At 41.5% G+C, this 17,377-nt stretch overlaps 1 protein-coding gene across 2 annotated transcripts in view; it reads left to right on the top strand.

Annotated features, from left to right (window-relative positions):
* The window catches only part of CNTNAP2 (contactin associated protein 2), a 1,145,700-nt gene extending 1,130,272 nt beyond the window's left edge, over nt 1-15,428 (top strand). For both annotated transcript variants that reach the window (XM_040592035.1, XM_040592036.1), the window contains 2 exons: nt 8,829-8,900; nt 10,654-15,428. In XM_040592035.1, coding sequence (XP_040447969.1) covers nt 8,829-8,900; nt 10,654-10,853 — 272 coding nt within the window. In that variant the 3' untranslated portion in view covers nt 10,854-15,428. The remainder of the gene's footprint in view (nt 1-8,828; nt 8,901-10,653) is intronic.
* The last annotated feature ends 1,949 nt before the right edge of the window (nt 15,429-17,377 follow it).

The following is a 17,377-nucleotide window of genomic DNA, read 5'->3' as shown; positions in this document are numbered from 1 at the left end:
TTGAGAGACTGGCATTGTAGCTATTTCATAAGCAGTGATTTGAATGTTAATGCTGCTACCTGACATCAAGACAAGAAGGTAGTAATATTAAAAAGAGTGTTTTCCATCCTCTGCAAAGACTGTATTTTTTCCACAAGTACTAACTGTCTATGAACATAGAGATGGCATAAATTAGGGAAAAAATGGAGTGGAGAACGAAGCATTTAAATGCCTGAGCACTTCATGTCATTGCCTTCTTTTTCCTTTCCTTAAGCTGAAAAGCACTTCACTTCCTGTGTAAGAGGTTATTCTAGATTACACTCAGGTCATTACAGCTATTGAAGTTTATTTTAGATTTAAACTCTCCCATCTGACCTGTTCCTCATCCCCAGTCCAGACTTTTCTTTTTTCATAAGTGTATGAACTCTAAGAGTGCAGAACCTGGTCTTGTTCATATCCTGGCTGTGTGAAGCCCTTTCTTCCAATGACCTCAATAAATAGAGTCCATCATATTTTTTTTCTGCTTTTTTATAGCTGTCGTAAGCTTACAGGCTTGTTTGGTATTCTTGTTCACTGAGTTTGATTTTTTTATTATTTTCTTTCTTTCTTTCAAGTATTCCCTGTGGGTCCATTATCAGAGATTAACTATATATGGCTAGGCTTTGACCAGCACTTAACTTTACTGTTCCTTTGACAGCACCAAAGTGTTTCATATTCTACATTAATTATAAAAGGAAGTATTTGTTTGTCTTCCTTAACGGGTGAAATGTAAGCGCTGCTTTTAAAATTTTCATGAAAGTGATAGCTTAGGCCAGCATGATTAATACACTAGCAGTTCTTGTCTGGAGTCATAGTGAGACCCAGTGCTGGACAGACATTACGACCAGGAATTAAAAGTGAGATGAGTTCAGGTCTTTGATGGATGGGGGTGCTCTAATGTGCTGCAGATCAACTGGAAATCTGGCAGCGACAGAACTTGCTGAAGTTCAAGCTGCACGATCCAAAAGTGATTCTAAACATCTGCTCTCCCTTTAAAACAAGGGTTAAAATTCTGTAGTATACAAGTACCAGTTACTGAATTTAACAAGTGTTTTGGTCTTGCTTCCCACTACTTCATACAATTGCTTGCTTGTTTGCAAAAGAAAGTGTAAAACTTACTATTGAGAAATGACCATGCAAAGTGGCAAGCAGGGGAGAATCACCTAACCCATCCCAACAGACATTGCAGGAATGTTTTCCCTGTTTCTTATTTCATCCTGGACTGGTGTGGGGGAGTTTAAGCTGCAGGGATGGGTTGTCTAATAAAGCACAAGTTTTTCTGTCCCTTTGGTAGGAAGATTGCTTTTTAAAACTGAAAGAAGGAATATTGCACTGCTCTCTCAGAGCAAACCATTCATAAAACTCGCGGTTCCTCTCCTCCATAAGAGTATGGACAGCAAAGTCCACCTGCAGAAGGAAATGAAAGGAGTAATAACACAGGCAATCCAGAACTGTCCTGACTGGCTGGGTTGTCGGCTCTGGTGTCCACTGTTGAGAATTTGCATGGTGCCGATTCATTGACCATGGAGCGTTCAATGAATTTTCCCCCAATGCTGCCATTGTTCGTTGTCGGCATTTCCATTGTTCACTCCAAAATTCATGCTTTTTTGAACAGAAACATCCAACAACTCTTTCTTCTATAATCCCCACTTACTTTCCCACACTGTCCCAGGCATTTGGATACAGAAGGGCTGTTCAGAGGACAGCGTTTCTATTAAGCCATCATTTCAAAAGATTTTTTTTCATTTATACTCATTTCAAATGGAAATAAAAAGACACGATTGGAGAGCCTTCATGCCAATAATGCAAAAACACAGGGTTTGTGTTTTCCGTCATCTCTGCGCATGTCTCACTGTCTCTCAGCAGAAATCACCAGTAGCTGTCAATAAAAACACTTGCATTTCAGTGAAAATTTCTTAGAAAAAAATTGCAACCCTTCAAAAAATTTTTTGATCTAACAGAACATCCCATACAAGCAAAACTTAGTTTAAATAATTGATCGAAATAGCACTAACGTGTTGGAGGACGTTTTTGTTATTTATGAAGGGGTTTTTTTCTGGTTTTGTTTCCTCCCTATCCCTGCCGGCCAAGAAAGTTGCAAAGGATTGAGGAAATGAGTGGATTTTGATCCAGTGTTCAGACATGGTCCAAATAATTTGCATTATTGGTGACAGAGAGAAGAAGATGACATTTTTTAAAGTGAGAAGCCCTAATTTTTCCTCTAAGCTGGACATCTGTTCTGGTAGTTTCAGAATTGCTATGTGGGTGTGCTTTTTCCAATATCCTGTAACTCTCACCAAAAAAAATATTAAGTCTGTGACTGTGAAGGCTTCTATTTCCATAAAGACAGAAAAATGGTTCGTATTAGGGATGTAGTTGTAACCCTCTGACACTACAGTTGAGGCATCACTGAAAAATCAGGGAGTAATCACTGACCCCATATACCATGCTAGGAAAAAAATGACCTTTTACAAACAATATGGTTACTAATATCTTTTAAATATTTTGTGGTGTGGTTTGGTGTGTTGGTTTTTTTTAATGTGAAAGTGTTTAATATTAAAAATAACTTCAGCCAAATTCTCAGTTAAGTCTGACAGACTTTAGCTGATGTCAGTGGGTCTTTAAGTAAACTGTTAACAGAGCTTCATGTTAAACAGTCCTCCCTCCAAATCTGCTCTCAAATGCATAGAAAACCAGCAGCAGGAGTAGTTTTCCTTCTTTCGGCTTGTGTTTTCAGCTTGGAGAAGATTGAAAAAAAATATAATGTATTATTTACAAGAAAAAAAAAACATAGGAACTTTCAATACAAAATTTGCCTTTTTAATACTGCTTCAGAATTTTTTTTCTTCTTTTTCTGAATTGCTGTAGTTTACTTGTCATGGGAACTCCTCCCAGAGCCACCCTGAGGTGGAGAGCAGTGGCTGGGATGGGCACGGGCAGTGGGATGAGCAAGAAAGGGCAACTGGAGTCTGTGGGCTGTGATGTTCGCCTTTGAAGTAGGGCTGTGTAATGGAGTTGTTTACTCCTGCTCCATCATTTCTTGTGCATGTGTTTAGTTTCTCTTGTAATCTAGTCCCTTCAGGAAGGGGAATGCAACTGTGAATGCCCATTAGTTTCTACTATCAAGAGTTGAGCAATTAGTTTCTGTACTTGCAGCCTGTAATAAGGAGTGCTCTGTAATTTCAAACCGTAGCAGTACAGTCTCACCTAACCAGCAGAGTTGGCATAATTTGACAAAACAGAGCCAGAGAGCTTGCCTTTTTTTTTTTTTTTCCTCTCTGTTATGGTCCTGTGGAGAAATAGGTTAGTGAATAGGTCTAATGTCAGAATGCTAAGGTATCAGTGAGTGTTTGCTCTCTTTGCAAGCTCACTTCTTGGATGCCTGGCTGCAGAAGAGAATGAGGAAGGAGTTCAATTTCACATCTTTGCTGTCATTTTGTTCTCTCACTGTGCTACCTTTAATCAATGTCCTGATTGCTGGGAGTTTTATATACCTTGTGATCACCAGATCCAGTTGTTCTGGTTGCTTCCCTAGTTCATATTTGCATCAAAACCCAACTGGTCTTAGTAATGGGAGAATACCTCTCAAAATTGTGGACATCTGTAGAGTGGAAAGTCAGAGCAGCCTTGCAACACGTGTTAGCTCTAGGCTGAACGAACTCAATCTCCAGCATTTCACAGCTTTCACCCATTGTTTGTGTTAGACCAGTGATCACTCCCACCCTTCATTTTTTGGAGTAAATCTACACTGTATCTTCCTTTGTAGTGTGGTGTGCTTTAACTAAGACTGGCCCACTCTAGTGAAAAAGTTCACTTAAAAAAAATTGCTTCCAACAGCTTGTGTATGACACCCCGGTAGTGTATGTCAGAATGGCATTTGCCTTTTACTTTGTACTTCTCAGTGCTGCTCTCTAGCTGAAAAGTCTCCCCGTTTGGTTTTGGTTTACGCCTTGCCTTTCCTGAATAGCCTTTTGCTCATTTCTCTGCCCACACCCACTTTCTGGACCACTTTTCTGCTTTAATGGGGTCATTCTGCATTTCAATTTTTGAATTTGCACAAGGCTTTTATGTGAGATTCATTGTAAAAGCTGTTCCCTGTAAATGGCAGATGCAAAATCACACCTACTATAATGAAGCAAAATTACCATTCACTCTGTTAAATCAACCACATCTGTCATCTTTAACATCTAATCCTAATTATGGTTTGTTTATCCAGTCCCATCTCCCCTTTCCATTCAGTGAGTGATGCTGTATTGCAGCTGGCTGTGGCAATAACCACGCTGAGTGTGCTGGATGATGGTAGGTCTCCTACTGCATTTTTGTGGTCATCTAAAATTTCAAATGTCATTAAATTGATGGCCAAAACATGGGTTTTGGCTGCAGTCAGTCTTTAATCAAGCTTTTAGGTGCTGCAAAGTTCCTTTAACCTCATTTACCCTGAGACTAATAACAGAAAGTTGAAAAGTGCAAAATGTAAGTTCAAACTCCGTAGATTTACTCTGTGGTTATTGAAACTATGTCCTTGTAAACAGCAGCCCATGAAAAAAAAAGAGAAGGGAAAGTATGTTGTGTCCTTTTACATTCAGTTAGCTTCAGGATGATGGTGTTTGAAGCAAACCCTATGGCCTGCTGTGGGAAGGCAGGGTGCAAAGAACAGCATCGCCCAGCTTGGATTCTGGAAGGGAACCAGACAAAGTAATGTCCATAAGCCACAGATGAGCTTAGTATTTCCTGGTACAATTCCATCCATCCCTAGGCTAGCTGTAGGTTTTGCAGGTCTTTGGTGTGTCCTGACACCAAATCAATGGCTCTCTGGCACAGCTGTGTGAGCAGAGGATTTCGGGGAACTGGCAGCACATCTCTTGGCCCAATATGTAATCCAGGGGAGATTAAAAAGCTCTTTGCTCTGTTCTTCATGTTTTGATTCACATAAATGAGACCCTGGCTGCTCAGAGAAACCTAGGGGAGAGTCAGAAAAAGCTTCTACAATAAGGAAACCTTTCCAGTGCAGTCCCTAAACCAGATGGGAACCAGGTGTTTGAAAGCAACCTCTGTAGACCAAGTCTTAAAGGAAAACTGGATTTTTTCCATATTCATGGCCTCAGCTAACAATTAGGTAGCACAGTATATAGACCAAAACTCCTGCAGTATTCCTCCCCACACCCACCTTATATTACATTCACCACCCCACTTGCTGCCCAGAGGGACTTTGCAGGCTAACTGCAAAGAGTAACTGCAGCTCTGTAGCACCTGTTTGCTGTGGGCAAGTCGTGATTTGAAGCTGTCAAGGTACGAGTGTCAGGCAGTGCAAAAGGGCTTGCTGAGAAATATAGTTAGAATTAATGTCACAGTGATAATGGAAGAATCTGAACAGGGAAGAGGTGTTCCCAGCTCTGGCAGAGAAATGAAGGCACACACTTGTCCATTAGCAACTCATCCTGCACTTCATCTGCATATTGTAGCCATGAGAACTGGTTATTGTACTGGGTTTTAGATTCCCATGAAACATGAGAGTCACTAGTAGCAATATCAATTTTGTCTGACCAGTCGTTTTAAAACATTTTAGGAGTTTCTCTTTGCAACCTGTGAATGACAATCTATAGTCTTTGTGCTTTCACCAGAGCCTCAGTATTATTATTGCCCCTTTGTCAGCCTGCTCTAACGTGTTCTTTCCTCACTTGGTTCCTGAAATCTACCAGTGATGGAAAAAATAATCTTATTAGTTGTCTTCATGACAAAGTTGCTTAATATTGCCGAAGAATGTGACTATAGTATGGTCAGAGACAAATCACCATGTGTTTGAATGACTGTTATCTGAAACACCTGTGCTTGGTGCCTGTTGGTGACAGTACTCTTGTTAAGCTTACCTTGGAGGGTCAAGGAATGTACCCTTATACGTTATTTTCTGCCTAATTGCTGTGGCAGAAATTACCCTTTTGTAGTTCTTAGACCTCTGATCTGTAGCTATTTCTGATCATTTGAGAAGCTGCTGCTGCCCAGAAGAATTTCAAGGCAACTTTAACCTAAAAAAGAAAGCAACGAGTTCTTTTGTTCCTCCACTATCCATCTGTAGTAATACTTCCAGTAAAAAACTTGTATAGACTCTTCTGCAGCGAAAAGTATTCTATAACCCCATGTTTGGCTGAGATTTGAGATAGAATTTTTCAGTCAGAAACCACCCAGAATGTAAAAGCAGGTCTCCTGCTGACGCAAGGGTAATGGAACAGGAATTCATGAATTATGGCAATAGTATCTGCCAGCACTGCCATAGGTGCTTTAAAAAGAGATTAATGGACACCTACACTCATTTTTTTCACTACAGCACTCCTGGTTCTCCAGCAGTTGCAGGAGAGTACAACTTACCCAATCTGATGGTGAACTCTTGTTGAAGTAGGTTGTCCCCTGCCCCCAAACACATGTTCCTGTTTCCTCTTTGTCAGAGGTGAGAGTCTCAGGGTGCATCATACCTGCTTGTTAACCCCATGGACATCTGAGCGTGCATGATGACTAGATGCAATGGAAAGCACCTTTGAACAGAGGCATCGGGTCCGGTCCTAGCAGCAGCTCTCAGACACGATCAAGGATGTAGCTTCACATCATGCATCATGTTCTTCATTATCCTGCCATGTACTTCAGTGGCTATTGAACGTCATAAGCCGTGGTCTTCCATCTGCCAGGAATGCCTTGTAGCATAGCCGTTGCAATGTGGCAGTTCAGGAGGGATCGTGCTGCCATAACAGCAGCTTTCCTCTTCCTTCACACTTCACTAGTGCCGTGGGCCTTGAAACAACCTTGTAAGACAAGATAAAATATGATATTTGGTTGTAAGGGAAGGAGGAGCTGTGACCATTGCTGATTTTAAGATTTCTTATGTGGGGACACAGGAGAGCAACTCCAAACCAAGTGGCAAGTGGTAGGACTTGGTAACTGCCTGTGGGGCTGCTCCTGTGGCGAGGGGCCTCCGTATGGATGGTGGAGAGCAATTCCTTGCGATTTGGCAAATCTGTGCTGTTCTGCATAGTGTTACTTGGCTTTAGGATTTTCCTTGAGGTGCAGGCAGGGCAGGTTTAAAGTTACGGTTTATTTTCCCGCTGCCATCCCTTCCCCTTTCAGCACTGCAAGGATAATATTATGAACCCTGTGCCAAAATGTCTCTGTAGGAAACATTCACAGTCCTGCACAGTAAGGTTCTTCTTTGGAGCAAAACCCACTGATACAGAATCAGGTATTTATTTATCTGTTACATTTTCTAGCCTGGTTTGTTTCAGAGAGGTGTAGAAATGCTGTTTCCTGAAGCCAGAGCACCAACAAATGTCAAAGGCACAAGTGCTACTGGCAAAAACTGCTGGCCAGGCCCCCTCCACTGAGCCCTGAGAAACTCTCTTGTCTGTCCTGCAGGCGACTGGCCAAAAACTAGCTGCTGAACACACAGCTGGTCCCACTCTCCCCCAGAGTAGGCACACAGAAGGCTACTCTAGCCCCAAATCTCTTTTCAGGCCACATGGCGAGCTGAAGCCATTCATTCTTTTGTGCAGCTGCTTCATGACTCAAAAGGAACTTTATTCTGGATTTTACTCCATGCGTATAGAAAGCCAGTTGCACTCCCTTAGACAGTTTGGGGCATAGTGAACTCATTACTGGCCTGTAAAGGCAACTGATTAATACAATATCACCTAATCCATCAAACAAGGAAAATACAGCTAGGTTTTAAATACTGACCCAAGAAGTAATTCGTATCCTTCATTATTTTACCTGTCTCCAGTTAACTACTTTTAACAACCATTTCCTCTGTTTTGAAATCAATGCCATAAACCAGTGGCAAAGAAGGGAATGATTGCAACTACTCACCTGCTCCCTGGGCTTGCTTAGTCACCGCAGTGTCTAGTCACTGTGGCTGACTATAAAAGAAAATGCTGAGGATAGGTTTAATTGATGAGATTGCCATTGGAAAGCATCTGTGATGTGTCCTGGAGTTAACACCAAGGCTACCATCCAAATTCTACTTTAAATCTGGACTAATTCCTTCATCCAGCTCTGCTGCAAAGAGTCTCTCCTTTTCAGGTCACTGGCAGATGAATGCTGGTACATCTGACTGTGTTTCTTCTCCTCATCTGTCTGCTGGAGGTTCTCTTCTCCCACGGGCTGTCCTGCCTGCCGTGCCTCAGCTCCTCCAACTCGCAGCGCTGCATCTCAGCACCAAAGCACCACCAGCAGTGGCTAAGCTGGCACGCTGGGCTTCCTCCTAGAGTAGCAGAGGTGCTGGCACGTGCTTCTTTGGGCAGCAGCTCTGTGGCTTCGTCCAGCAGAAAAGGCAGCCCCTCGCTTACCTTGGGCTGTGCAGCAGCAAAGGGGATGGCAGTTCTTTCATTCTGAGAGCTTGCAGTTGTATGCAATGGCAGTCACAAAATCCTGGAAGCTTCTGAAGCCTTCTATGGATGACAGTGACAAAGGCAAAAATCTCGGTGTGTATGATCACATGTTTTTGAAAGAACGGTTTCTGTTTGGTTTTGTGCTAAAGAAACTTGCTGAATTTATGTTAGTAGAGTAACAAAATGACATCCTGTGCTAACAGTAATGCTTACTGAGAGTACCTCCTTTATTTTTATTTTATTTTTACTAAAAGGAGGAAGCAAGAAGTTCTGAGGGATTAGATAATACTGGAAGATTTTCTACTTTTCTGCTTCTTTCGTTAAATATTTAGGAATCACAATTTTCTTTCAATTGTATCTGAGGATGTTGGATGTATTTCTGAACTACTATGTGAAATTTCACTGCTATTACAACATGTATCTTTAATTCCCTATTTACAGCCAGTGCTGATTTCCCATACAACGGTCAAGCTATAGGAGATGGAGTTAACAGAAACTCTGCCATTATTGGAGGTAGGAAAAGTGTCTACTTTTCTAAGGTACTTTACAGTATGATTGTGACAGCTGAATTGCAGTTGGAAGCATATTCAAGCTATTTGCTAAGAGCAGGCTGTGTGGGAAAACTGCATCTGAACAAAGTGAAATAGGAATTTGTGTAAATCCGTTCAGGCACATTGTCCTAGTGAAATGATTTGTTCTCACTTAGTTTTTCCCTTCAGATTCAGTTTTTACCAAATCAAAATACTGATATTCATAATCACATATTAAGCATCAGTGGGGGGAGCTACTTTGCAGTAGTTACTTATGTTAACAGAGTAATTAATTTACATAAAATGACAAGGACATTTTTCCAATTATAGCAGATTCAACAGGAATCTATTCAAACATTATTTGCCCCACCCTTGACAAAAATCCCTCATGATTCTGCCTTGGTTTTTAGGGGCCAAATTCTGCTATAACTTATGTGCCGGAGAGTCCCATTCATTGTGATAGGGAAAGTTAAGTAATACCAGAATTTGATCTCTGAATTAGCATTCCGTTTGACTGGCTGCCTCCAGAAATATGGGTCCTGATTAATTTTATGCACACATGCAATTTTCCCTGCCCTGTCCCGCAGTATGGAAGCATTGCACCATAACTGTCCTGGGAGAACTTTGCCACTGCATCAAATTCTGAAGGCATGTAAAAAAAATAAATTGTAAAGATCAGCCTAATAGTTTTTAGACAGTTCTAAATGCGTATAAAATGACATTCTGGTGGTGGTTTTTGTCATGTGAAGCAACACTGAGTATAGTATTACACACACTGTAATGGAATGTCTTGGGTTTTTTCCCTCGCCCCCTCAAGAGCCCATGTTTCCATATCCAGGTTTAGATCAGTTGCTTTAGTTTTGATTTGCTATGTTATTTTTCCTTTATAATTTATATTTTTATTACTACTCAAAACTTTTCCTTAAGACATTGAAACCTTACAATACTAGAAGGATAGATTGCATTCCTCAGAAAAATTCAGGCCACGCCTGAACAACCTGGCTGTCCAACTCACCGGTTAACAAAAGTGGTATAACATAATTCAGGCTGATGACAAGGTGGTTTTGACCTGAGTATTTTATAATCTCTTCATCCTGGAAGATCCTCGTGCCTGTAGAGAAGGGCCAAAACCAGTGCTGTTTTAGCACATAGTTACCTGTGCGTAAGAGGGTAAAGATATATGAGTCTTCTCCGTAACAGGGCTGAACTCCAAATAAAACATCTCAGGGGTAGCAATTAAGGATAAATTATGATAAAGCAGTTACATCTGTAATTATGTGAAGCCAGTGCCTAGTGGGTGGAGTAGGCCAACAGTGAGCCAAGCCAATTTTCAAGGATGTGTTGGGGGGCTATGATGGATCTATATGGCCATTGACTGGAAGACATACATCCGTGACTCAAAGAGCTGCCCAGGCCGTGACATTTCAGCCCCGTGTTTGGGGAGCACTCAGAACCCTCCATCTGGAGCTCAGCAAAGCTCACCTCTGTAAGGAGGTGTTAATGTTGAAGTTTACCTACGGGATGAAAGTCACTAGCAGACTCCACTCACTGACATTTTGTCTATAGCAAAAACTACATATAAATATTCGAGCATTGGAAACCAAGGAATTGTGGTGCTGTTTAACTGCCCATGTAGCTTCGGTTCGGCTCAGAGGAGCTGTGGGATCCTTTCTTTGTGTCAAAATCTGTAGATGGTGTTCTCATTAGCTGTGTCTTTTCTTTCTTCTTCTATGTAGGTGTCATTGCAGTGGTGATCTTCACCATCCTCTGCACCTTAGTGTTCCTGATCCGCTACATGTTTCGCCACAAGGGTACCTACCACACCAACGAGGCCAAAGGGGCAGAGTCAGCTGAGAGTGCCGATGCCGCCATCATGAACAATGACCCCAACTTCACGGAGACCATCGACGAGAGCAAGAAGGAATGGCTTATCTAAGCCCACGGGGATGGGGCCTGGGGTGGGATACAAGCTGGGCCAGGGCGGGACTGGGATGACTCTTGCAGTGGGGAGAGAACACTCTGTGTCGGACGCTTGAGCACATGTACGGTAAAAAGATCAGCACAACTGGAGGAGCAAGTGACAGGAAAATACCACTGAGACTGGAGGAAAAAAAAGAATATCTCAAGCATTTAAGAAAAAATACTTTTTAATATTATTTACAGCAAATTGCCCCTTCTGTATCCAAACAACTACAACAAAGACCAGTTTTGCAGCTTCAGCATTGGTTAAAATTTTCAGTAATACCTGTCTATTTCTCTGTGTGTTTAGAGGTGTTCTGGATACCCGCAATGAGAAATGGGGCTGGTTTTTTTACATTTTTTAAAAGCTGTTTGAAACATGGGTAGGTCTGTCCTGACAAGTGGCAGACCTTTCTTCCTGGCCTTGTGTTCCTTCATGGCCGGCCACTTCCCCCTGGGCTGCCCTCAGCCCTGCATCTTGGCCATATCACCGTTCATTTTGGTGGGATTGAACTGGGGGTTCAGGGCTGGGGGTGGGACGGGGGGGGGGTGACGATTAATGCCAGTCTGACTCACCAATTTTTCAATGTGTCATCAACGCGTGCCAACCCTGGCAGGATCCATATTCTTGACCCAGGCATGATGTTGATTGCATACAGTTCTCATCAGCAATGTAAAAATACTGCTATTATGACTACTACTACTATCAGAGAGGACGATCATAAAGCACAGGAAGCTTTGGGGTTTTTTTTTATTATCATTATTATTTTGTTGGTCTCGAGGGAGGATGGTGCTGTGTGAGTCTGTAGACCTAGTCTGTTCCTGTGTCTTTGGCTATGGCACTGGTGACCTGAGGCACATGCCAGTTTAAACTCAGCTCTGCCTGTGGCATATTGGCATACCCTGTACTTAGGTGTAAGCATTGTAGTAGGGAATTAGAGCCAGACTTGGCTTCTGTTTCTTCTTTATAGGCTGTTGCAGAAATATTAGTAAAGCTCTAGTCAATGCATTTGAACCCATGGGCTTCACATAATACTTTTTTTTCCAACTGTAGCATAGCAATTTATTCATTAAATCCTTTGTTCTGGTCCCTCTGCAAGGAAAGCCTCTGCTGGCAGTGTTTGCACAGGGAGGAAGGTGAGGCAAAGGAGGCTTGGAAACTGTCCAGAAAGCACGTGAGAAACACACAGCGCCCAGTGGAGAGTTACTTTTCAATACAGAGATGTACCTGAACTATTTTGCTGTCTTTGTAAGGTATTATTAAGAACAGCAAGGCCAATGCCAAGTGCACCATCGCACCCCGCGTCCCCTTTTGGACCAGGCAAGTTGTAGGTGTCACCTGAGAAGCAGGCAGGCGGTCTGTAGGAGAGGCAGAGGGGCAGCCTGCAGACCTGATATCTTGATGGCAGTAACATGGCTTTCCCTTGCCCTCTGTAGAGGAGCGTGGTTCTACAGGGGTCTGATTTGGTAGGAATTTAAGACCTTAATGGGCAGTTTTGGCAGTGGAACAGAATGAAGGAATGGGTGTATTGCAGGGCATTTGCTGTTTCCTAAAAGAAAGGAAACAATACCAAGAATTTCCCTTTAAAAATATTTATGCTCATGACATTCATAGATTTGTTTTGTCTTTAATGTTGCTGGGTTTAGTATGCACAGATGTAATCAATTTTTCTGTACAAGATTCATTTTTCACCTGAATCTGCAGTCTACTACACAGATAATTTCCTTATCTTTTTGCTTGTATCTTTCATTATTCTATTCAGTCCTTTAAAATGAAGAAAAAAGTATCTTGAAGGGGGAAGAAAATATTGGAGCCTTACCAGACAAGAAATTGATAAGCACAATTTGTCAGACGGACAAGGTCAGATAGTTTGGGTTTTAAGGGCAGTAGCCTAAAGTCCTCTTCTGGATTCACTGAACATAGACAAAAGAGCAAATGAAGCCCATTGATTTCTTCCGTTTATGGATTCGGAATTAGCATATGAAAAAGTTGCCAGTTTAAAACAAAATGAGTTTCTCAGGTAATATTGTGTGGCAGAGGGGTTCAGGGTAGGCATAAGAATCACCTCTGTCACTCGTGCTCTGCAGCCTTTTGCCTTGCCTCCAGTATTAACCTTTCCCTCTCTTGTGTTTAATTGAGCAGATGAGTCCTTATTCTTGTTTAATCATGGGTGTAAGATGTCTCCACTCCTTGGAGAGTATCAGCATGTGCTGGATCTAGTCTAGCCTGCACCACTAACTAGTCAGCAAAATACATGGCAATCACAGATGTCTTTGTAGGGTTGAAAAGGCATTCTCTTTTCTATATTATTTTAGTTTGATTTGCTTTTAATGGTATTTTAGTCTACTCACAAAAACATCATTGCCTGCAACTTCAAGTTACCAAAGAAGTGACTATAGCATTGTTTGCACAGATTGGAATTTGGTTTGCAGCAAAAAGTTACTTACTAATCTGAATTTAATGCCTGGGAGGAGGATCAGACACACGGATCCTGAGAGACTGGAGTCCTCTGCTGCTTTGTGTGGGAGAAACAGACTTAGCAGCTGCAATGCAAATTTGCCACATGCCTCAGCATGGCACTAGAGGGGAAGGATGGCTCCATCTCTGTGCCCAACCGAGTTCTTGGTGAAGCTGGGGGCAGTTGTCTGGGTTATGGTAGTGAGGCCCCTGACATCTGTTCACTGATTTTCTAATTCTACCAGCTAATCTCCCATACTGCTGTAAGCAAGAATTTCTGGAAAATAACCTTTGACCGTTACACAAGCATTAGTTGTGAATTAGTGTCTTAAATTTGAAAACAGATTTTAAATTTGTGAAGTTGCAAGCATCTGCATCTATTGAATTTGAAAAACAGATTTTAAATTTGTGAAGTGGCAAGCATCTGCATCTCTCCCTTGACTGAGCGCCATGGACCTCTTTATGTGAAGTTCATTAGTGCTGTGTTAAAATGTTGATAATCTTCAGTCTTTACATTATTTTCATGATACAGTCACTTTTGTAACTCCGAAACTCTTTTTTAATTACTAGAATTCTTGTTTCTTCTTAAACTGGACCTTAGACATGATATTGTAGACTAGCAGCTGGTCTCTGTACAGGCATTTGGTGACTGTAGGTGAATTCCTGCCTGTCTGCTTTGCATTTGGTTTTTTAGAATGGCATATGTTTAATTATAGGCAGTGGTCATTTGGCAGCCCAGCAGTGAGTGAAGCAGAAGCCAGCTCACAGAAGTAGCTTGTGTGTTTTCCTAGCATTATATGCATTCTGAGGATTTCTTCCCCTGCATGCCTATCATTGAAGGTTACACCACCTATAGTTACACCCACTCGTGTGCCAAAAATCCATGTTGACAGGTACTATCCATATACCTGTAGTGGGAAAATCTATTGGAGGGGAGAGTGGATCCTGCTTTTATAAAACTCTCTACTTTCCCCAAAGAATATTAAGATAATCAGTCTTTTATCAGCTTTTTAGCTGCTTCACCTGTTTGAACTGTGCAGAAAAATGTAGCTTCTGGTATTGGTGGAGGAACCGAAGTGTCCCAGTTGTGTTTCTAAAAGGTACATTCGTAATCCCACGGGAATTGATGGCAATACTGCTGCCAGCAGGGAGCAAGACTGGGCTGGAGACTAACGCTCTCAGTGTTGGTGAAATCATATAAGCAATATTTTGGATCTTCGTTCACAACACACACAGACCACCAGGAAATGAGTCGTGGAGCTCCAAAGAGCCAAGATGGTGAAAAACTAATTTTGATGTCAACCCAGCCTCGAGGGGAAATCCACAGTCCAATCTGGCAGTTTTGAATCAAGTCTTTCACACACTGCTTATTCCATATTTACTGATAGAAAACTCAGATATATTAAATAGGAGTATGTGTCTTTAATTGGTACTGGAGCATTTCTGCTTTGTATTTTTCTTGTCTTAAACATCACGTATACCTTTTACATCTCTTCTAGCAGTTACCACTTCAAAGGTATGGCAGCATTTCAGCGTCATGCTCTAGGCAACGTGATGTCCGTGAAAGGTTGGTCATCATAAATATTTTAGTAAGACTGACAAAGCAGTGGTGTATGTGTACAAGTTTACCGTAGTGATAAGAATTCAGTTTTAAGAGTCTGGTAAATAATTACATTTTCATTAAAACAGTGTCCTTTAATGGCAGATGCATCTGATTTCCAAGGTTATCTGTTGAAATGTGAAGCTATGTTAGTTTGACAAGCAATAGATTTTAATGTGGTTTCTCCCTTGAACAATTTTACATCCCAGCAAGCATGGTGATCCTGAAAAGGTGTCATTTTTGAAAAGCAGAACCTGAATTCTGTTATTCAGATTTCTTCATTCATCCTAGAGAAATGAAACAGAAACCTTGCCTTCTAAAAGCAACAGCATGTAAAGTAGAATGAAAGAAGGACAACAGATATGTATGCCTAATACCTTCTGTGAATGTCTTTCCTTTTAAGTAAAGTTCTTAAGAAAAGCAGATTGGTAAATAATAATAATAAAAAAAAATTAAAAAAGAAAAGAAAAGAAAAAAGAAAAAAAAAGGAAGTTTGAAACAGTTTTAATTTCATTAACAGCTGTCTCCTCATGCTTTGTATATTCTGTTCATTGTCTATATTTTTTCCTTCTCTAGTACCAGGAAATCAATTTGGAAAGGACAGAAGTTGGAAAGACCTCTTAAGAAAAGACCCACAGTACATTAAAAAAGGGACTTCAGAACATAGTTGTATGTGAGAGAGGGTGCTGAAACCAGGGAAGAATTACTGAAGTGCAAGTATGTTCCTGCTGCATCAGGCAGCCCTGATGAGCTGTCGTGGAGGAGGATCTCAGGCAGTGTGAATCTGTGCTTTTTGAGGTGGGCTGAGGGTCTGAGAGTAGAGTTTTGGTAGAAGTGACTGCTTTTCTGGGGTTTTTCCTGCCTTTTTGCAGATAGCAGCAAGCTGTCTGCCGTCACTTTTGCTCACGTTTGTTACTGCAGGCTGTGTGGCACTGCCAGCTTCACAGGAGTTACACACTGCGAATGGCTGAGCGTGGGCGGTTTGCCTGCCTCTCCTACTGTAGCTCTGTCCTTTGCTTATGAATGTGAGCCTTCTGTGGAAGTCGGCAAGAAAAATGCACGCCCAGCTCAACAGATCTGTGTCTGTCCCTTTTCACAGACTACCTTATCAGGCTTTAAAGAGTTTATATGGTGTGAAGCATTTTATAAAAGAACGATGTTAAGTGTACTTCAATGGGAAAGCGTGAAATCTAGGCAAAGAAACATCAGTGCAGCAGCCACCCAAGTCAGAAGGACTGTGCTTCTCCCACCCCGTTGCTCTGTCTGCAGTGTGAATTGCCTTAACCAGTGACCCAAAGCCCTGTCCCTGTCCAAGAGCTTAACCTGCTTTGTGGAATATAGTAGCAGCACAGTCCTGTTGTGATGCCTTGCGACCATGTTTTGATGGTTCATTTGTACTGACTGTTGTGACCCCTAGAAGGGGAGTCACACTTTCTACAGGAAAATTTTTCATTTCTATAGGAAAGCTCTAGAACAAAGAGATGGGAGTGAAGGTTTGAGTTTAAAGCCCTTCTGATACTTGTACACTGTGACACAAAGAAGAGTCTTTGCTTCTTGCTGTCACCACACGTATCTCAGGGCAGCCCGAAGTGTGTGGGTGTGCACATGCACCCCTGAAACCTAAGGCTCTTAAGGGTGCGATACCTACAGCTCTTGGGTATTTATTGCCGTAATGTGTGTGGGTAAGATACCAAACTTGCTTCAAATCCATGAGTCTGCAGTGCTGGCAAAATCACTTGCTCTTGAAATTAAATACAATTTTGGAGGTAAACTCAGACTTTGCTCTACAGTAGTAAGCACATATGGTGCCTCAAATGAGAACAGACTTGGACGTGGTTTCCAAAAAGCATTTATCTAACAATCTGTAACAGTTCTTATAACATCCTACTTAACTCTGACTTTCACATACAAGCAGAATTCTTGAAGCACTATGCTCAAAACTGATTGTGCCAACAACTTCAGAACCGGGAAGAAAAGTGGCGGATTTGTTGTTTCTTTATAAAAGAAGGGTTTTTTTTAAAAAAAAGTCACTTCATGTAAAAAAGAAAAGTTTGGTATTAACGGGTTCTTTCACAGAGGAGTGTTTCTTTTGACTGATTTTCTATTTTCAAAACATCTTGTGAGAAAAGTTAAGCAATTATTCCACGTGATGCAAAGCACAATGAGAACTGCTTCTGTGAAAAGGGGGTAAGATATACTCTGCAAATATACATGGAGGCAAGTATTCCTTCTGTGATGCAGCAGCTTCCAATAATGCCTGCTTATACTCCCACTGCTATTTTTTCCTTAATGGTAAAACATCTGGATTAAACAAACATGAGAGAAGAGTGCATACCCTTTGTGTTGCCATAGTTCGATGTTCTTGCTTGGTGTGTGATAGGGTAATAGGTAATAGCAAATGGTTATTTCCTCAGATTTCATAGCATTAAAATTCTGCTGTCTG

The sequence above is a fragment of the Falco naumanni genome, chromosome 4, assembly GCF_017639655.2.
Source record: "Falco naumanni isolate bFalNau1 chromosome 4, bFalNau1.pat, whole genome shotgun sequence".
Lineage (NCBI taxonomy): Eukaryota > Metazoa > Chordata > Aves > Falconiformes > Falconidae > Falco > Falco naumanni.
Note: the sequence above shows the minus strand (reverse complement) of the source record. Positions and strands in the feature narration are given on the sequence as shown.